Genomic DNA, 20,827 nt, shown 5'->3' with positions numbered 1-20,827 from the left:
GTTCACAAGACAGACACCTAGTTTATAGACGGCTACATAGCGAATGATGACAATTTTAGGCTGTCTCCGGAAAGGCCCTAAATTGACATGATTAAACTTTTCCTGCAGCAAAGCCTCTTTGAGACTGTTTAGTTTTAAAACTCAGATGACTTTAAAAAAAAAAAAAAATTTTTTTTAACCAGAGTGGAAGAACAACCTGCAGGACATTCCTGCAGTCTTCCTATAACTTGAAAATAAATTTTGAGGGAAATGAAGACTTTGCAAGCCAAGTTCTGGTGCAAAGTCAATCTTACAAATACCGGAAAATTTTACTGTGTAGGATGGAACAGCTGATTTACTCTTGACGGAGGAGTCTCCGTTGAAATAGCACATCTCTGGCTGCCAGGGAAATTCTGGGGATGACTTTCCATTACTTGGGGTATTTTTAAAGCTAATGATAGGTGTTATTTTCTTCTTTCTAGACTGCCACAAGTTTCAAAATGTACTTAGAAAACTGGAATATTCAGACAGCGACTTGGCTAAAGCGGTAAGGAAAATACAAATGACCTCATCCCTCATGGCACTGGGATAGGTTTAGATGGAAGTCACCAGATGACCGGCTGCTGTGCCAGCCATGATGCGGTCACCCGACACTTTTGTTTTGTATGAACGTCTATGCCCTGGAAGTGGAGAAGTAGGAAAGGAGTGATGTGAGGAGGTCACAGTGCAGTGTATTTATTTTATCGGATCGCTTCCTAGTGCTGTTCCTGGGTATCAGCCGCTCACTTCCTATTCATAGCAATCCCACGGGAGGTTAATAGTTAGCTCCATTTTACAGATGAGGAAAATGAAACACAGAGAGGTTAGGTCACTTGCCCAGAGTCACACAGCCGATGAGGACTAGAGAAGAGCCCCAACAGACCGTTTCCAGGGCTGGGCTCTTAAACCTCTGGGTTGTGCCCCCTCTTACCTAGAGGAGGGTGCATTGCTCAGACATCAAACAGGGTCAATGTCAGCATCAAATCACTGATGATCTCCATTTACACCTAGCATTAAAGGCTTTGTGGTATCCCAGATAGTTATGCTTTTTCACTTTGTGTTTTTTGTTCATGTTTTTGTCCTTTTGTTTCTCTACACATTCCAAAATTGGAAACCTCACTTAGTATAGAACTAGTAATATGCTATGCTCGAAGCAACAAACTCTAGCTCCTGTGTATTCCTGTCTTATGCGTGCAGGGAGAGTATGAAACTATCAGGCTGGAGATCCTCTTTTTGATCCATAGTGTTTTTCACAGGTCACAATGTGGGGATAAGAGACAAGGTATAGTAACAACTCCAAAGTAAGCTCATGCACTGTGATCTGAAAGTTGATCTGAACATGCGGTTTTGGAAAATTTGCACCTATTATTGCTATCAATTTTGTCAGTAGTTTATTTTTAAAGCTTTTATTTGACAGCAAAAGAGCACAAGCAGGAGGAGTAACAGAGAAGGAGAGGGAGAGAAGCAGGTTCCCTGCTGAGCAGGAAGCCCAGTGCAGGACTTGATCCCAGGACCCTGGGATCATGACCTGAGCTGGAGGCAGATGTTTTACTGACCGAGCTACACAGGAGCCCTGTATTTTAACAATAATTTTAGCATAAAACTCTATTTCTGTATATTGGGTAATCCCAGTGTACCAAGAATCCTACCATCTCCATTAGGAGTTTATGTTCTAAGATGACTGAACATACATGAGCACATAATAAATTAAAAAAATATTAAAAAATCATTTTAGAAAAGGAAGTATCTTATTTGTACTAACAATAAAGAGTGTAAGAAACCAATACCTGGGCAAACTACCCCATTTTAACGAAACATTGCAAGGGGCATCCCAGTCCCGTGTTTCTCCCCCCAGATGCATTCTTTGTATGAAAAGGGAGCCATAATCTCTAATCTGGGTTCAGATCGGTTACTTTTGACAACCCATACGGAGCAGCATTGGTGTTTACTATTTGAATTCCTATTTTATTTTGTATTTGGGTCCTCTTGTTTACTAAACCACATAATGCCATTGGCGATTTGTAGATTGAATTTGTTTTAATAAACAACCAAGGGTCAAAGATCTTCAGGTTATCTGCAGACAACTTCCAAACCCTCACGATATCACTTTTTAAAGCACATTCATGGATTGAAATCCCATGGACACTGTAAGATCTGAAAAGTCATGCAGCTGACACACTGATTTTGTGCTAGAGTCATTGCCAAGAGAGAGGAAAAGGTTTGCTGTGGTGGCTAGTTTGGTGGCAAAGGGGCCAGGTTGGAAAGATGAATTATTTTGATTAGATGAGCATATCTGCTTCTAAAGATGCTATCCGGATAAAAATTTTTAGTGCCAGTGGCACTTAACCATAAGTATTCATGATAGATTAGGGTATTGGTGGAATAAACTTCTATAAGGCATAGAGTGACCACTTGGACTTTTATTAGATATAATTAGATTTAAATAATTATTACATGTATTAGATTTATATAATTAAATTATTAGATATAATATGATGGTGTCTAGATCATTTAGTTCCACACACATCAAAGGTTGAAACTTCATATTCTTTTCCCCAAATGATTGGACTGTGAATGGCCTGTTTGGTAGCATTCAGGACATGGAGTTCAGGCTGCAGGGATTGTATTGAAAGTCCCTGATAGGGAATTGATCAGATGGTTTTTGGATGGCCTGAAGACGCAAACGTAGGTAGACGCTTCTGGTCTGAGCTGTAACTCGTGCCTTCCTCTCCATAGAGTGTGCTATGAACGGGTTCCTTGGTACCCCACGGTGCTCACCTTCTTCTTGTCTGCCCTGTGGCATGGTGTCTATCCTGGATACTATTTTACCTTCTTAACTGGAATCCTCGTCACAGTAGCAGCTAGAACGGTAAGCTTCTTTTGGTTGTAGGAGCTTTTCCTTAATCATCTATTCACCCTTTGATATATAGGCATTGTGGGCCATAAAATGAACTATCTACATGTTATTTATAGATGGTGTTTGCAAAGCAAAAGAATTTTAGGAGTAATGAATGTATAATACCTTAAAAAGATGGAAACTTTTTAAAAAAGAGAGCATGTGAGCGCGTGAGTGGGGGTGGGGGGTAGCGGGAGAAGGACAAGCAGACTCTGTGCTAAGCGTAGAGCCCAAAGTGGGGCTTGATCCCACAACCCTGAGATCATGACCTGAGCCGAAACCAAGAGTTGGATGTTCAGCTGACTGAACCACTTAGTAATTGGGGTTCTATAGGCTTCATTTTGATTATAGTCCTCTTAATTTCTTAGTTCATTAGCCTAAGTTTAGAAATAATTCACAGTCTGTGCAGATGGTAAACTTGTAACCATTGGAACTGTGTTGTCAGAGATTGCTCTAACTTTTCATGCTCTCAGGCCTGATCCAGTATATTTGTGTAAAATTCTTTGTGGATTTTATAAATTTGGTTCTCTAGGTTTTTGGGGTAGCCTTCAGTTTGTCCTAGAGTGTTCCTATCATCTGCTGAGTATAGAGCAGGACGATAAAGACATAAAAGATATACCTACCCTTAAAGAATGAGATGAGCATGTATGTAAGAAATTGCAACTCCGCATGCTCTGACTGTCAAATAGGGTTTTGTATTTGATTTAGTCGCAATTTGAAAATGATCGTGGCTTTCCTTATTCAGATGCCAGGAATTTTTAATGACATTTGTCAAACTCTATTTTGGGTGTGAATTTAGGAGCGCCAACAGAGCTATTCACTCATTCTTTAATTCATATATTCTATGAATATTTCCAGAGCCTTCCTATGTGCCAGTTTAGGTTCTAGGCACTGGGATACCGCAGTGAACAAGAGTCCCTTCCCCGCGGAATTCCCATTTTAGTTAGGTGAACGTTTGCCGGAATATATGTGTGAACAACAATGATAATTGATTACAACTTATGCTGATCAGTGTACTTTTTGAATAAAGTATGTATTGTACCTGGGAAACAGAACACATTTTCTCTTCTGCCATTCATCTGCCTAGATTATAAAAGTAAAGAACAAATGGCCAGGACACACTAAAACAAGGAAGAGAATTTTATTAATATATCCAGATTTATTATTCCTGAAGATGTCTTTAGCTCTGTGATCTCAGCTGGTATAAAAGCATTGACTTATATCAAGCCTTTCTTTTGGATGGTCTGGAAATATTTTTTCAAATGAGTTAGGTAGAGGGTGGAGAGGACTGATAGGCTTCCCAGGAGAATGAACTCAATAATGAAATGTCTTATGGGCTTTCTGATACACTCATGCATTCCCACTGGAGGGAGCTCTTGCTCTCTCTTGAACTTGGGGCCGAGAAGAAGTTTTTAACCTACCTCAGAGCGTACCATTGTTTTAGCTGTGCCTTTGATTCTTGGATCTGGGAATTAGGTTTCTTTCTGGAGGCCCATCTAGTCCCATATGTCAAAAGACCTACAAATTAATTATCGGAAAATGAAATTTTCCATAATTAAAAATGTATCAGATTAATGTTTGCTGACATGGAATAAGATTTTTGATGCATTACTAAATGAAAAAAAAAAAAAGGCTAGAAAATCTATGCCATCAGTGAAAATACAAATATGGGAATGTATGAGTAGAGAAAGGCTTGGGAGGTTATGTGCCAAGTTTATAAACAGTGCTTTTTTTCTGAGGAGAGGTCCAAAAAATAAATTTTTTCACTTAATTCTTTGTTCTTTGGACATAAATATTTTTATAATAATAATAAAAACCATAATGGTACTTTGGATCGCCTGTATTCCTGAAGTATATGGCCTACATGCACAGAATAAGTTTTTATTTTTTATACCCACCTCTCACCCCCGGTTTTGCCTTCCTTGGCTTGCAGGTGAGGAACAACTTCCGCCATTACTTCCGTTCCTCAAAAGCCCTCCAGGTTGCATATGATGTGGTCACCTGGGCGGTCACTCAGCTGGCTGTCTCTTACACCGTCGCACCCTTCGTCATGTTGGCCGTGGAGCCAACCATCAGCTTATACAAGTGAGTCTTCATTGTTCTCAGGGGCTGATTCCTACCCTGGTCTGTTCTGTGTTTGACTTGGGGGTTGGTGAACTGGATCATTCAGCTTCAACGTGAAAATGTCCATAGACAGCTTCGAGAGGAGTTGCTTATCTGAGGGATCCCAGCAGACACATAGCAGTACCCCTGAGCGAACCTGGTGGTGGGCAACCCTTTGGATATTCCTGACATAATGAAGGGACGCTAGGACCGTGAATTTTGAAGGGCTACATCTGGATTATAAACTCAAGAGGGTGAATGTGCTGCCCTTGCTTCTTCTTCCCAGGGTCAGGCTGTGTTGGAGTCTCAGGGGGCATCCTGAGAGCAGGACAGAGGCGGGTGCGGGTAGCAGCTGGTGTTCACATGAAGAATTTATGGTGTGAGCTGTTGGGGGTGGAGGGGAAGAGATAGACCAGACCCGAGATGCCAGGCCTTTACAGTCAACCCCCAGGGGGCCTGAGGAACTCTAAAACTATTCTCTCGCTTACTTGTGCTATTTCACTCAGGTTGAATGAGTGTGTTTCTACTCATTTCTACTCAGCCAAGTGGTTGTGTGACCTGAGGCAAGTGATGAGGCTCTTACCTGGCTTTTCTCACCTACAAGTGAGGGTAAGAGTAGATTCATTCACAAAGTGCCCTTTTAGGATTGAAATGAGGAGAACGTGCAAAGGGCTCAGCCTAGCCCCTGGCATACAGTCTGTACTCGGTTGGCTCGGACTTGTATTGCACTGACTGAGAGCTTGTCCCGGCTTTTGGAGGTTATTCTGAAGTCCTTGCTCTGCTTTAAAACCGAACAACGCAAACAGGCCCTACCCCTCAGTGGGGGTTTCCTCGTAGTTGTCCCACGGGTCAGAAACGATCAGAGCGGCTTTTCCTACTCAAGACACAGATAGCAAGGCCAGGAGAGATTGTTTCTCCCACCCAGGTTATAGGAAAAGAAGGTGGAGGGAAGTATGTATTTCTAGGGAAGTCTGTTTCTGTACCACCACGTAGCTCGTAGAAGTTATGTCAGTATGACCTGGAAGCTGAGCTGGTTTATGCACAGATGTTTCTAGATGGGGGATGCCAGAATAGCCGGAAGAATTCTAGTCTCCAGCAACAGGAGCTCAGAGTGTAGCTGCTACAGAGGGAGGAGCACGAACCCTTTCAGCTCTGGAGTAAGAACATTGAAATTGAGCTCCCTCTTCAGAGAGAAATCCCCCTGTAAGTACCCCCCATTTCACTGAGCTCCCTCTTCTGAAAGATTTCCCCCTGTCACTATCTGAGAGAGATCTCGCCTCTCCATCCCCTCTTTTCATGGAGCTCCCTCTTCTGCTGGTATCCCCCATCAGTACCTCCCTTCACTGAGCTCCCTCTTCTGAGAGATAGGACCCATACAACTCTCGGAGAGATATCCGTCTGAACCCCCCCATTCACTGAGCTCCCTTTCCTGATATCCCCCTGTAAGTACCTCCCTTCACTGAGCTCCCTCTTCTGAGGGATATCCCCCCTCTCCATACCTTCCCTTCACTATATCAGATATTTTTTATATATAAGAATTTATAATTTATATGTAAGAATTTCTTATATATAAGAACTATAGACTTTACTATGCAGCTATATCCGATAACCCCCCATACCCTCTCTTGTCACTCCTCAACCTTAACTGAGCTCCTCCTTCCTAACCTCTGTTCTCTGACCTCCCTCTTCTGGAGATATCCCCACTGTCAGTACCCCTCTTCTGAGAGATTTTCTTTTTGTCACTACCTTCCCCTTCACTGAGCTCCCTAAGAGATAGCCCCACTCTTCCTACCCTTCCTTCACTGAGCTGCTTCTTCTGAGCGATATGTCCCCTGTCACTACTCCCCTGTCACTAAGCACCATCTTCTGAGAGATCGCCCCCTGTCAGTACCTCCCGTTTCACTGAGCTCCCTCTTCAGAGATAACCCCCTCAGGATTTCCCTTCACTGAGCCTCCTCTACTGAGTGATTTCCCCTTTGTCACTACACTCCCTTTCCCTGGGCTCCCTCTTCTGAGAGAGCTCCCCCTTCACGGAGCTCCCTCTTCTGAAATACACTTCCCTGTCAGTACCCCCTCTTTACGGAGCTCCCTCTTCTGAGTGATTTCCCCTTGGTCACGACGCCCCCTTCACTGAGCTGCCTCTTCTGAGGGATATTCCCCACCCCCCACCCCGCTCCATTCCCGCTCCATACCCTCCCTTCACTATATCAGATATTTCTTATATATTTATTATTTATTTATATGAGAATTTCTTATATATATAAGAATTATGGACTTCTCTATACAGATATATCAGATACCTCCCCATACCCTCCTTTTCACTACTCCATCTTAACTGAGCTCTCTCTTCTGAGGGATATCCCACTATAACTACGCCCCCTTCACTGAGCTCCCTCTTCTGAGATACCTCCTCTCAGTACCTCCCCTTCATTAAACTACCTCTTCTGAGATACTTCCCTGTCAGTAACCCCCTTCCCTGCCTTTCCTGAAAGATATTGTCCTTTTGAGTATCCCTTCGTTGAGTTCCCTCTTCTGAAGAGACCTCCCCCGTCACTGAGAGATGTGCCACATAGCCTTACCGTCCCTTCCCTGAGCTCCCACTTCTGAGAGATAGCCCCACTCCCTTCACTGAGCCCCTTCTTCTGAGTGATATGCCCCCTGTCAGTACCCCTGTTCCACTGGGGTCCCTCTTCTGAGAGATACCCCCCCATCAGTACCTCACTTCACTAAGCTCCGTCTTCTGACAGATCCTCCCTGTCAGTACTCTCCCTTACCAGAGCTCCCTCTTCTGAGATACCTCCGTCAGTACCCCCACTTCACTGAGCTCCCTCTTCCTAGAGATAGCCCTCCATCACTATCTGAGAGAGATCACCCCTCAGTACCCTCCCTTCACAGAGCTCCTTCTTTTGATATCCCCCAGTCATTACCCCTTCACTGAGCTCCCTCTTCTGAGAGATATTCCTCTGTCACTACCTCCCCTGCACCGAGCTCCGTCTTCTGAGAGATATCCCCCCTCTCCCCACCTTCCCTTCACTGATCTCCCTCTTCTGAAAGATATCCCCCCTGTCACTAACCCCCCCCCCACACCCGCCACTGAGCTCCCTCCTCTGAGAGGTATCGCCCTGGTCAGTATCCCTGCTTCACTGAGCTCCCTCTTCTGAGAGATACCCCCCATCTACTAACCCCCTTTCCCTGAGCTTCCTCTCCTGAGATACCACCCCCTGTCAGTAACCCCCTTCACTGAGCTCTCTTTCCTGAAAGGTATCCCCCTGTGAGTACCCTCCCTTCACTGATCTCCCTCTTCTGAGAGATATCCCCGCTCTTCCTACCCTCTTTTCACTGAGCTGCTGCTTCTGAGAGATAACCCCCTGTGACTTCCCCCTTCATTAAACTCCTTCTTCTGAAGATAACCCCGGGTTAGTCCTCTTCTGAGAGATAGGTATCTTCTGAGAGCTGTCCCTCAGGGTAGTACCCCTCTGAGATACACCTATCTTCTGAGAGATCTCCCTCTTGTTCGTAACCCCCCTTCACTGAGATCCATCTTCTGAGAGAGATCCCCCTGTTACTAGCCCCCTTCACTGAGCTTCCTCTTCTGAGAGAGATCCCTCCTCTCCAAACCTTCCCTTCACTGTTTCAGATACTTTTTTTTTTTAAAGATTTTATTTATTTATTTGACAGATAAGAAATCACAAGTAGGCAGGGAGGCAGGCAGAGAGAGAGAGAGGGAGGAAGCAGGCTCCCTGCAGAGCAGAGAGCCCGATGTGGGGCTCGATCCACACATTATTATAAGTTGTAATTTTTATATATAAGAAATCATAGACTTCACTATACAGATATATCACATATCCCCCCTCTCCAGACCCTCCCTGTCACTACTCAACCTTCACTGAGCCTCCTTTTTGAGGGACATCCTATCACTACCTCTCCTTCACTGAACTCCCTCTACCGAGAAATATCCTTCTCTGTACCCCCCTTCAATGAGCTCCCTCATCTGAGAGGTAACCCCATGGTTACTGCCCTCCCCCACACTCCCTGAGCTCCCTCTTCTGAGAGATTTCTCCTTTGTCACTACCCTGCCCTTCACTGAGCTCTCTCTTCTGAGAACTATCCCTCCTGTCACTACCCCCCTTCACTAGCTCCCTCTTCTGAAAGATATGGCCCTATCAGTACCCTCCTTTACTGAACTCCCTCCTCTGAGAGATATCCCCTTTGTCACTACCCTCCCCTTCCCTGAGCTCCCTCTTCTGCAAGATACCCCCCACTCCCTACCTCCCTTCACTGAGCTCCCTCTTCTGAGTGATTCCACCCATCAGTACCCCCTTCAATGAGTTCCCTCTTCTGAGAAACTCCCCTGTCAGCAACCCCTTTCTCTGAGCTCTCTCTCCTGAGAGCTATCCCCCTCTCCATACACTCTCTTTACTGAGCTGCTTCTTTGAGAGTTATCCCCCTATTCATAGCTCCTCTTCACCTTCACTGAGCTCCTTCTTCTGAAAGATAGCCCCGTAACTACCTTACTTTCACTGAGCTCCCTCTTTGGAGAGATATCTTCCCTGTTAGTATACACACTCACTATGTTCCTTCTTCTGAGAGCTCACTCCCCCTCTCCGTAACCCCCCACCCCACGGAGCTCCCTGTTGGAGATATTCCCTCTCTGAGTAACCCCTTTCACTGAGCTCCCTCTTCTGAGAGATATTCTCCTGTCACTATACCCCCTTCACTAAACTCCCTCTTCTGAGTGATACCCCCCATCAGTACCCCCTTCACTGAGCTCCCTTTCCTGAGAGAGATCCCCCTGTCAGTACCCTCCCTTTACTGAGTTCCCTCTTTGAGAGCTAGCCTCCCTGTTCATAACCCCTCTTCACTGAGCTCCTTCTTCTGAAAGACATCCCCCCTGTTTCTACCTTCCCTTCACGGAGCGCCTTCTTCTGGGAGATATCTTCCTGCACTACCCCGCACCCCCCTTTCACGGAGTCCCTCTTGGGAGATATCCTCCCTGTCAGTACACACGCTCCATATGCTCCTTCTTCTGAGAGCGCTCCCTCCTCTCCATAACCCCCCTCACTAAGCGCCCTATTGGAGATATTCCCTCTCTGAGTAACCCCTTTCGCTGAGCTCCCTCTTCTGAGAGATATCCCCCCTCTCCCTCCCCTCCCTTCACTAAACTCCTTCTGAGAACTATCCCCCTCTCAGTACTCTCCCTTCTCTGAGCTCCCTCTTCTGAGAGGTATCTTCCCTGTCAGTACCCAAATTCACTGTGCTCCTCCTTCTGAGAGCTACTCCCCTCTACGTAACCCTCGTCACTGTGCTCCCTCTCAGAGATATTCCCCCTCTGACTAACCCTCTTGACTGAGCTCCCTCTTCTGAGATATAACCCCTCATCACTATCCCTCTTCACTGAGCTCTCTCTCCTGAGAGCTATCCCCCCCCATCAGTACCCTCCCTTTATTGAGCTCCCTCTTTGAGAGATATCCCCTTATTCATAACCCCCCTCACTGAGCTCCCTCTTCTGAGAGTTATCCCCCCTCTCCCTACTCTTTCACTGAGCCCCCACCTCTGAGAGTTAGTCCCCTTGTCATGAGCTCCCTCTTCTGAGAGATCTCCCCTGTCAGTACCCCGTTCCATTGAGCTCCCTCATTTGAGAGGTGGTCCCGCCCCCCGCCACCTGCTCTGCCCTGGCTCTCGGCTGGTTTGCCCCCTCCATGCTCACCCTGAGGGCAGGCCCCCTCACACACAGCTCCATCTTCTTACCCGCTGCAGCTGTGACCTCCGGCCAATATTTGCCCTTTGCGGTCTACATTTTCACACGGAGCTGGTTTTGTTAGCGCTCTTGCTAGCAAGTCGTACCTCGCTATGCCCCAGTATTCTCAGGGCTTGATACTGCCGAGTGGGTGATTTTTTTTTTTTTTTTTTCATGTGGTAGCAGAAATGACCAAATTCAACTCAACACCATTTCATACCTTATGTTTGCTGGGCACCGTTCTAGAAGCTGGCGAGAACGTGGTGAGAACAAAAGAGCCATCAGTCCTGGTCCCACGGAGAGGCTAGTTTGATGGAGGAGACAGGCATTAACGGACCGATTTATAACTACTCACTGAAATCATTTTCTGAGTGAATGGTACAAAGATCAGACTCCCGACTGGCCATCCAGGGCAGCCTTGGGGTGAAAGTGGCCTTTGGGCTAAGACCTGGGCTACAGAGGAGGCGTGAAAATGGACATAGTGTGTGTGAGGATGGGGGGGCGGGGGCGAGCCGGAGCACTCGGCACTGCGCTCCAGATCAGGGAAGCATAGACAGGCCCCTTGTGCTAGAGGCGGTCTGGCACTGGAGCCCCCAGTGCCATGAGTGTTGGCAGAGGGTAGACTCTGTGGTAACTAGCAGTGAGCGGGGCGAGAGAGAAGCAGGGGTCAGGGTCCCTGTTTATCCTTGCAGGAAGTGGAAACTCAGAGTGGGTAATTGAAGAAAACTCACACAGTTGGACCGGAGTTTCAGACCCAAAGTTCCTTTACAGCAAGAACAGTAGAAAGAATGTTTCCTCGGGAGAAGCTGCTTGGGAAGAATGTTACTGGTGGACAATCAGGCTAAATAGGGATTTGTGTGAGAGAACATGCATGTAACGGACGACAGCGTGCTGGCTCCTACACTTGCGGGCTCTAGGGGAAGAATCCGATCCAATCCAGATCACCCAAGGAGATTTCCGTTTCTCTTCACACGCAGTCATTCCCTACCCAGACCAGCTCTGTCCCCTAGAAGTGTCTGCAATGACAGAAATGCCATCTGACGTATTAGCCATGAGCACATGCGGCTAGTGTGACTGAGGAACTGAATTTTCAGTTTTATCTTCTCTTAATTAATTTGAATTTTAAGTCACATGTTGCCAGAGGCGATCCTAGATGGCTTCTCAAAAGGGAGCCTGCTTCTCCCTCTCCTGCTCTCCCTGCTTGTGCTCTTTCACTCTCTCTTAAATAAATAAGTAAAATCTTTATTTAAAAAAAAAGTGTTTTCAGCATCTCTTAAGACAATCACTGAATCTGATGGAAGAAATGAAAATGGAATCGTCTTTTAGTGGAGGTAGGTCTGGTTATATTCCAGATCTGTTCCCCACTGGGGGCTAATTGTGTCACCGGCAGTGAATGACAGGTGTATGCAAATCGGCTGCTCAGTCTGTCCTCCGCTGCTTAACATTTCAATTTCAGACATGCTTTATTTTTAAACGTAGTCAGTTTTCAATCTATCAGGACTTCATAACTTTAAATTCCTCCCTAATCTTCTTTCTTCTAAGCTGTAAATGAGTCCCAAGTGAGCACTTCAATGTGTTATGAAAGAACCTGTCTTCACTCAGAACGCTAGGACTAAGTACAGACTGAGTGAATTCAACAACAATTTCTCACCATTGTGGAGTCTGGGAAGTCCAAGATCAAGGCGCCCCAGATTCAGTTTCTGGTGGAAGCTCTCTTCTGGGCTTAAGGAAGACTGCCTTCTCACTGTGCCCTGACTTGGCAGAGAGAGATGAGAGATAGAAACACACAGGGACAGCTTCTCCTCTGGTTTCTATTTTCTTATAAAGGCACTAATCCATCATGGGGGCCTCACCCCAACCAAATTACCTCTCCAAGCTCTACTTCTCCAAATACCATATTTAGTCCATAGCAGAATGTTGCTATGAACCCATTTTGAAAAGCAAAACTACATACGTTAAGTATATGACCCTTAAATTCACGTGCAAGGATGTTAGAATTTGTATAATATTTTTGCAGATAACAAAGTCCTCGAGCGTGGGAACTGTGCCTTGTTCATCTGTGCATCTGGAGTACCTAGATCAGCCCTAGCGTGCTCCATACATCTTGTTTTTCCATAATAAAAAGATAAAATAGGTCTTAAAATTTTAGAAAAATATGGTGGGTCAGAATAGGTTTCTAAACTTTGCCAGGGGTTTGAAATATTTTTCCCTTGACTCCTAAAATATGTGGCTTCAACATAATTGTTCCAGTGTAGCTCTGGTCACATCGGAGAGATTATGGCAAAACGTAAGAGCAAAGTATACAGATGTGCAGGCTGAAATTTATGCCTGTTGCGAACCCTAGTTTACACCTGTTGAGCCAGTGTGTCTGTCTGTGGAACTCTTTCATTCTCTGTGTTTTGGCTTAGACAATAAAAGAGTTGCTCACTTACCTGGGGCTGGTTCGATTCTGGGAGCCCCTCATGCCCACTTTTACTTTCCATGGTTTCAGTCATGGTCATGTGCTCTCCGGAGACCAGTGATCCTCCTTCTGATGTATTTGGTCAGAAGGTCAGGCATAGCCCCACGCTGCTAATTTAAATCATCTCCCGTCATCACAAGAAGGGTGAGTATAGTACCACTATACTGGATTTTGAGAGAGAAGAGACCACATTTTCATAGTATGAAACCTGTCCTCCAGCTCAGTGGGAGGAGAGTATACCCTTACCTCGTATACTTGTCTTGTTTCCCATCCCCCTGAAGGAAGAGATGGGGGCTTTGCCTTTTTGTAGATCCTCGTTTAATGCTTTGTACATCCAAAGCAGTAAATGCTTATTGAGAGAATGAGTGAAGATGTGTTCCCTTCTGTTAGAAGTCTTGACTATTCTGTAGACATTTGGGGGGAAGTTTAGGGGATAAGTAAATTATCGGATTCCAATGTGTCTGACCTTATGATCACAGAAGCTGAGGAATGATACATGAATCCATTGTGGGTCTTTTCCCCTCCTTTTAACATTACTTTTTCCTTGCTCTTCAAACAGCATTGGAGAAAGCCTAAGTCAGCCTTTCCAAAAGGATCTAGAACAATTGTACAAATGCAAGCTGTTTCTAATCAATTACATTTACAGATACGCCCAGTATGGTCTACTCTGCGCTCAGTGTGCTGAACACATTTATGCAATAAAAGTCCCACAGACTCAAAAGCAACACTTGTTTCTTATTAGTTTGGATGAAAGCGATTTTCAGAGTTATGGAGTAAGCTTTGAAAATCTGGATTCTTCTGGCTCCTAACACACACAAGAAGAACCCCTTATGCTTGAGTACATCAGCTAAAGTGTAGGCTGTGTTTGTGTCTAGGGAACAGAATATAGGGTTTGCATTTTCCTGTATCCTCATATATTTTGAGTATTAGGGGATTCTGACTGTCTGTCGTGGGATTAATGTTCTTTGTCTGCTTCTGGCAGCAGGACAGTACTGTGTCTGTCTGCAGACAGGCTGATGAGTTTGCTATACCCAGTCCTGTGGCTTTGGCCTGTCTGTGGCCTGCTCACCTGCTGGAGGTTTCCGCGGTGTGGACTGAAGCCGGTCTCTTGCTGGACTGCAGATGGTGTGATCACACGCATGTGACATTTCCCGTTTGTATCCTTGTGTGCAATTTAACTTTTGTGTATGTTTTATTCTAGGTCCATGTATTTTTATTTACACATCATAAGTCTCCTGATAATACTCTTTCTGCCAATCAAACCACACGCTCATATCCAGAGGCAGCCTCAGACTCTGAACTCCATTAATAAGAAAAAAAAAGACTGATCCCTCCAAGGAAGCTGAGCAAGTAAAACTGCAAAATGTCACAAAAAGAAGATCAAAGACTCAAGGGTTCGCCAGGGGCTTGGAAGTGATGTTTACATGCTTTTTTTTTTTTTTTAAGTGCAGGGAGTATTTTATAAAGTCTTTTATATGATTAAGTCAGCCATGTCCAGTTGATTTAATATTTCCGAGGACATTTGAGTGGTGTGAAGACTGTGCCGGCTTTGTAGACAGAGACTGGCCATTCTGGGCTGCTGGGTCTTTGCTTTTCTGGCATGATTTCCCATCCCTGGAACCCGGACATCTGCTCCAGAAGGCAGAAGGTGGTTGCCAACAGAGCTTGTCTTCCAGAACATACCCCAGCCAGACACAGTTGTTCCTTGGGAAGCTGCAGACCCTTTGAGCACAGCGACTACGCAGAAGACCGTGGAAGAGAGGATCCTGCGAGGAGGAGCCAGGAGGACTTGCTGTGAACACTTCAGTGGACTGAAAGGCATGCCCTGAAGTAGGCTGCATTTTTTTTTCCTCGCAGGGACAGAACGCTTCCCTTTTTTCTTTGAACTGAGCCAAGATTGGAAATCAGAAAGTCTCCTGTGCGCGTACCCCAGGAGTCTAGGAAGGGCTACTGTTTTCCATTTCACATGCGCCCTCTGCCTTGCCCAGGGATGGCCTTGAGAAACACCCAAATGTTTGCACCACCAAAGGCAGCAAAATGTCTTTTAAATAAGTAATTTAAAAAAAAAAAAGGTAATTTAAAATTATATAGAAGCTTGGTAAGAAGCAACAGACATTTTTCTCTTTGCTCCCCTCATTTCATAGAGGTGTGAATGATCATGGCTGTGATGACACGTGGGCTGGTTTTCACTTTTCTGATTTTGCAGCTGATGAAATCAGACTGTTTTAGTTGAATCTGAAGATCATTTTTAACTTTGTTATGAATGTGCTGTGGTTCCTTTCAGGGACTTCTCTTGGGTAGTAATTCTATGTGGGAGAAAGAAACATGGTATCAAGTGTGCAAAACAATAATGGTGATGCTGATAATTACATGCTGATAATTGCAATGGTGTACCCTCAAATAAATGCCTCGGGAGAAGAGAACCTGTTCAAATCAGATGGTCAAAAATGGGATGCATACTGAATGAATACTGTGTTTCTATATAAAGGAAATGTTTCTGAACAGAAAGGTTATTTTTTTGTTTCTGGGAGTGGAGACCACACATTCTGAAGCATGTGTGTATATTTGTGTGTTTCAACAAATATGCACAAACTTAAGGTTTTTACTTGTTCAAATTTGAGCACTTATAACATCTTCATTTTGTCCTCCATGTCAGGCACTTGGACGGTTTGGGTTTTTGGTTTGATGTCCTATCTTCATTCCCAACTTTGCAGGTAGGCTTGAACCCCCTTTTACAGATGAGGAAATGGAGAATCAGAGGGACATTTGCTTACTGTCCCCACAGTCACAAAGTTAGTGATGAAGCAGAGATTAAAATCCAGGCAGTCCCCAGAGAGCTGCTGGCAGTTGGCATTTCCAAGAGGTATCCTTCTGCTTCTCTTAGGACAATGACACGTGAAGTGATGGCTTGTCCCTTGGAGAGGTTGTAAGGTGCTGGGAGAGAATACTAGAACCTGAACTCTAGGCCTCATATAAGATAATGGATGAAGACAGCACATTTTGGCCTGTGTTTGAGGCTTACCCCAATTTACCCAGGTAACCTTGAGGCAATCCTACCTCTTGGTCCACAAAGGATGTTATGGGGGAGGGGATGTAGATGCTTAAAATCTGTCTGGATCCTTTTCCAACAGGAACATTTTGAGGCTCAAGACCCAGGAAAATGCACACTATTAAAAATGGTATATAGCACCACAGGCACAAAGTGTATTGTTACAGTGAAATCTTTGAATTTGCAATATGGTTTATATTCAGGTTTCACTGTATTTAAACATTTTCATTTCTAAGAGAAGAATTTTGGTAGCAAGAGGAGGTGATCTCTAGGGTAACCAACCATCCTGTCATGCTAGTGACTCTGCTGACCCTTCAGTCCTGGGCACACATGGACCATTGGTTCCTCTAGTGTCTGCTAAGATTACTTATTTATTACTGAATGGAATCAAAGTCAAGCCTTTGGAATCTGGGCTTATAGGTGTTATATGTCAGATAGTGCTGGGCCCTTAGGCACATTTTTCTTACTGAGGGGCTTTATTCAGTGCAGGCCTGTTTCCTTTTACACACATCACTTTCTTGTGCTTTGCAGATACTGCATTTTTTAGAATTTGAGGATTCATGGCAATCAGATGTCAAGCTAGTCTATTGGTACCATTTTCCCAACACCACTGCTTATGTCTGTCACATTGTTGGTAATTCTCACAATTTTTCAGACTTTTTAATTATTTTATATTTGTTCTAGTGATCTGTGATGTTACTGTTATAACTGTTTTAGGGTGCCATGAAGCACACCCAACTAAGACAAGGAGCTTACCTGAGAAATGTGTGTGTTCTGACTGCTCCACCAACCAACTGTTCTCCATCTCTCTCCCCATCCTCAGGCTGGGGTCCCTGTTCCCTGAGACACAACAACACTGAAACTAGGCCCATTAATAACCCAACAAGGGCCTCTATGGGTTCAAGTGAAAGGAATAATCACACATCTATCACTAAGTAAAAGCAAGAAATAATTAAGCTCAGTGAGGAAAGCATGCTGAAAGCTGAGACAGGCTGGAAGGTAGGCCTCTTGCACCAAATAGCCAGCTGGTGAATGCAAAGGACAAGTTCTTGAGGGAAATGAAAAGCTCTATTCTCGTGAACATATGGGTGATAAAAAAGCAAAAGTCTTATTGCTGATATGGAGAGTTTTAGTGGTCTGGAAAAATGAAACCAGCCCTAACTTTCCCTTAAGCCAAAGCCTAATCCAGAGTAAGATCCTAACTCTGCAATCCTGTGAAGGCTGAGAGAAGTGAGGAAGCTGCAGAAGGAAAGTTTGAAGCCAACAGAGGTGGGCTCATGAGGGTTAAGGAAAGAAGCCTCCTCCATAAAAGAAAAGTGAAGCAGCAGATGCCGATGGAGAAGTTGCGGGAAGTTCTCCAGAAGATCGAGCTGGGAGAGTTAATGAACCTGAGAGAGTTAAGGAAGCTCCACTCAACAACTGATTTTCAATGTAGATGAACAGCCTTCAGTTGGAAGAAGATGCCGTCTAGGACTTTCACAGCTACAGAGAAGTCAGTTCCTGACTTCAAAGTTTCAAAGCACAGGCTGAAACTCTTGTTAGGGGCTAATACAACTGCTGACTAAGTTGAATCCAATGCCTATTCACCTTCCTGGAAATCCGTGGGCCCTTAAGAATGATGTTAAATCTACTCTGCCTGTGCTGCATAAATGGAACAATGAAGCCTGGATGATAGCACATGTTTACAACATGGTGTCCTGAATATTTGATGCCCACTGTTGAGACCAATACTCAGGAAAAAAGATTCTTCAAAACATTACTGCTCATTGACAATGTACCTGGTCACTCAAGAGCTGGACAATGAGGTGAATGTTGTCTTCAGGCCTGCTGACAAAGCATCCATTCTGCAGCCTATGGCTCGGGGCTGGGGGAGGGGGGAGGGTCATTTAGATTTTTAAGTCTTATTAAGTAATAACATTTCATAATGTGTAGCTCTTGTAGTTAGTGCTTCTTGTGATGGATCTGGGCAAAGTAAATCGAAAACATCTGGAGTTCTGGATCAAGATGGTGACATAGGGAGACCCTACGTCTTCCTCCTCTCTGGATACACAAGACTTACACCTCTTCATAGAGCAATTCCTCCTGAAGAACTGAGGGGTGACTGAACAACTTCTGTACAGCAAAAGATAAGACCACATAGATGGTGTTGGCAAAAGAGGTGGAGACATGATAATGAAGGAAATCCTCCTTCCTTAATGTTCCTTAATGAAACGTCAGAGGGGAAGAATGGTATTGAGGGACCTTAAGCAGATCCATTTGCCATGGGTGAGGAGAAAAGCTATGGTTTAAAAGACCACATAGAATATAAAGGAACTGGCCCTAGAACATGCCGAATGACTGAGGAGTTGCTGCAACTTTCTCAGGGTTGCACTGGCTGGTGAGTACCATGGTCTGCATTCTCCTTCCTTCTTGACAGCACAGATGGGAACAGGGTTCTGGCATGATAGTTGGCCTGCCACTTCAGGAAGGCCTGGGCCCTGAGTCCATACCAGCCCCGGATTCTCTGGGGTGCAGGTAAAAAGCCACGGCTTGAAGGATCCATTGGAATGTAAAGGAGCTAACCTTAGAATACTGCCAAATGGTAGGGGAGCTGATGGAACTCTGTAGGTCACAGAGGCTGATGAGCACCATGGTTAATGTTCCTTTGCCACCATGATAGCATTAGTAGGATTAGGGTTCTGGGCACCCTCTGGAGGCTATTGCCTCAGTGAGCCCCAGGCACCTAGCCCACACCAGCTTCAGCTATCCCACTAAGATGGGCCCAGCATGGCACATACCATGACACCCCTGGTTGGCAATCACTATAGATAGCCAGCCTTCTCACCAAGGTGGTGCAGGCACAAAGCACCCCAGAATAATCCAGGCCTATCTGAAAGAAAAAAACCTACAACCAAGAATACTCAACCTGGCAAGGTTATCTTCAGAATTGAAGGAGAGAGAGAATTTCTGACACAAAAATTAAAAACGTTCATCACCACTAAACTGGCCTACAAAAAATGTTAAAGGTACTTCTTTGAATGGAAAGTAAAAGGTCATAATTAGAAGAAAATTATAAATAAAAAGATGTAAAGTGGGACAACATATGTATAGGATATAGAAAGGGGAATAAAGTTCTTTTCGATGGTGTTCAAACTTAAGTGACTATCAATTTAATATAGACAGTTGTGTGTGTATATATATATATACATATATATGTATATATATATGTATATATATATTACATGTGGACCACATGCTAACCACAAGCCCAAAACCTATAATATACATGCAAAAAAAATAGAGAAGTAAGAGTATAACACTACAGAAAGTCGTCAATCATAAGAAAAGAGAGTGGGAGAGACACATAGCAAGACTACCGAAGAGGGGAAAAAAGTGACCAGGAAACAATGAATAAAATGGCAGTAAGTACATACCCATCAATAATTACTTTAAATGTAAATGGTGGAAATACGAGAGAGGTTCTTCAGCAGAAGAATGGATAAAGAAGATGTGGTTCATATATACAAGGGAATATTACCAACCATGAGAACTTTACATCAACATGGATGGAACTGGAGGGGATTACGCTGAGTGAAGTAAGTCAAGCTGAGAAAGACAGTTATCATACATAGGGCATCACTCATGTGGAACACAAGGAATAGCATGGAGGACCACAGGGGAAGAAAGGGAAAACTGAATGGGAAGAAATCAGGGAGATAAACCATGAGAGACTCTGGTCTCCAGGAAACAAACTGAAGGTTACAGAAGGGAGAGGGGTAGGGAGAAATGGTAACTGGGTGATGGGTATTAAGGAGGGCATGTGTTGTGATGAGCACTGGGTGTTAAAAAAATTAATAAAAAATAAAGGTCCAAAGGGAAAGAAAATGTAAATGTTCCACTTAATAAACATAGGGTAGTTGAATGGATTAAAAAAGAAAGACCCATCCATATGCTGCCTACAAGAGACTCATTTCAGATAAAGACACATATGGACTGAAAGTAAAGGACTGAAAAAAAAATTCCATGCAAATGGGGGGAAAAAAACCAATGTAGCAATTTTTATATCAGAAAAAATGGATTATAAAACAAAGACTATAATGAGGGACCATGAAGGACATTACAGAATGATAAAGGGATCAATCCAAAAAGAGGATATAACAATTGTGAATATCTATGCACCCAACATTGGAGCACCTAAATACTTAAAGCAAATATTAATAGACATAAAGGGAGAAACTGACAGTAAGATATTTTAACACTGCATTTACATCAATGGATAGATCACCCAAGCAGAAAATCAAAAGGAAACGGTATCTTTGAATGAAACATTAGACCACATGGACTTAACAGAACATGTACAGAACATTCCATACAAAACCAACAGAATACATGTTCAAGTTCATATGCAATATTCTCTAGGACAGATCACATGTTGGGCCACAAAACAAGGCTTAATAAATTTGAAAAGGTTGAAATCAATCATTTTTTATGACCATAATGGGTTTGAAACTAGAAATCAATCATGAAAAAAATGAAAAAATACAAACATGTGGAATCTAAACAACATGCTATTAAATGACCAAT

The 20,827-nt window shown here is 44.1% G+C and overlaps 1 protein-coding gene across 5 annotated transcripts in view; it reads left to right on the top strand.

Moving 5' to 3' along the window:
* The window catches only part of MBOAT1 (membrane bound O-acyltransferase domain containing 1), a 239,676-nt gene extending 223,957 nt beyond the window's left edge, over positions 1 to 15,719 (top strand). For all 5 annotated transcript variants that reach the window (XM_045085079.1, XM_045085081.1, XM_045085078.1 and 2 more), the window contains 4 exons: positions 462 to 526; positions 2,755 to 2,887; positions 4,848 to 4,999; positions 14,417 to 15,719. In XM_045085079.1, the coding sequence (XP_044941014.1) occupies positions 462 to 526; positions 2,755 to 2,887; positions 4,848 to 4,999; positions 14,417 to 14,543 (477 nt within the window). In that variant the 3' untranslated portion in view covers positions 14,544 to 15,719. The remainder of the gene's footprint in view (positions 1 to 461; positions 527 to 2,754; positions 2,888 to 4,847; positions 5,000 to 14,416) is intronic.
* The last annotated feature ends 5,108 nt before the right edge of the window (positions 15,720 to 20,827 follow it).

The sequence above is a fragment of the Mustela putorius genome, unplaced genomic scaffold (assembly GCF_011764305.1).
Source record: "Mustela putorius furo isolate JIRA1106 unplaced genomic scaffold, ASM1176430v1.1 tig00000831_pilon_pilon_pilon, whole genome shotgun sequence".
Lineage (NCBI taxonomy): Eukaryota > Metazoa > Chordata > Mammalia > Carnivora > Mustelidae > Mustela > Mustela putorius.
This window is presented reverse-complemented; position numbering and strand designations above follow the sequence as displayed.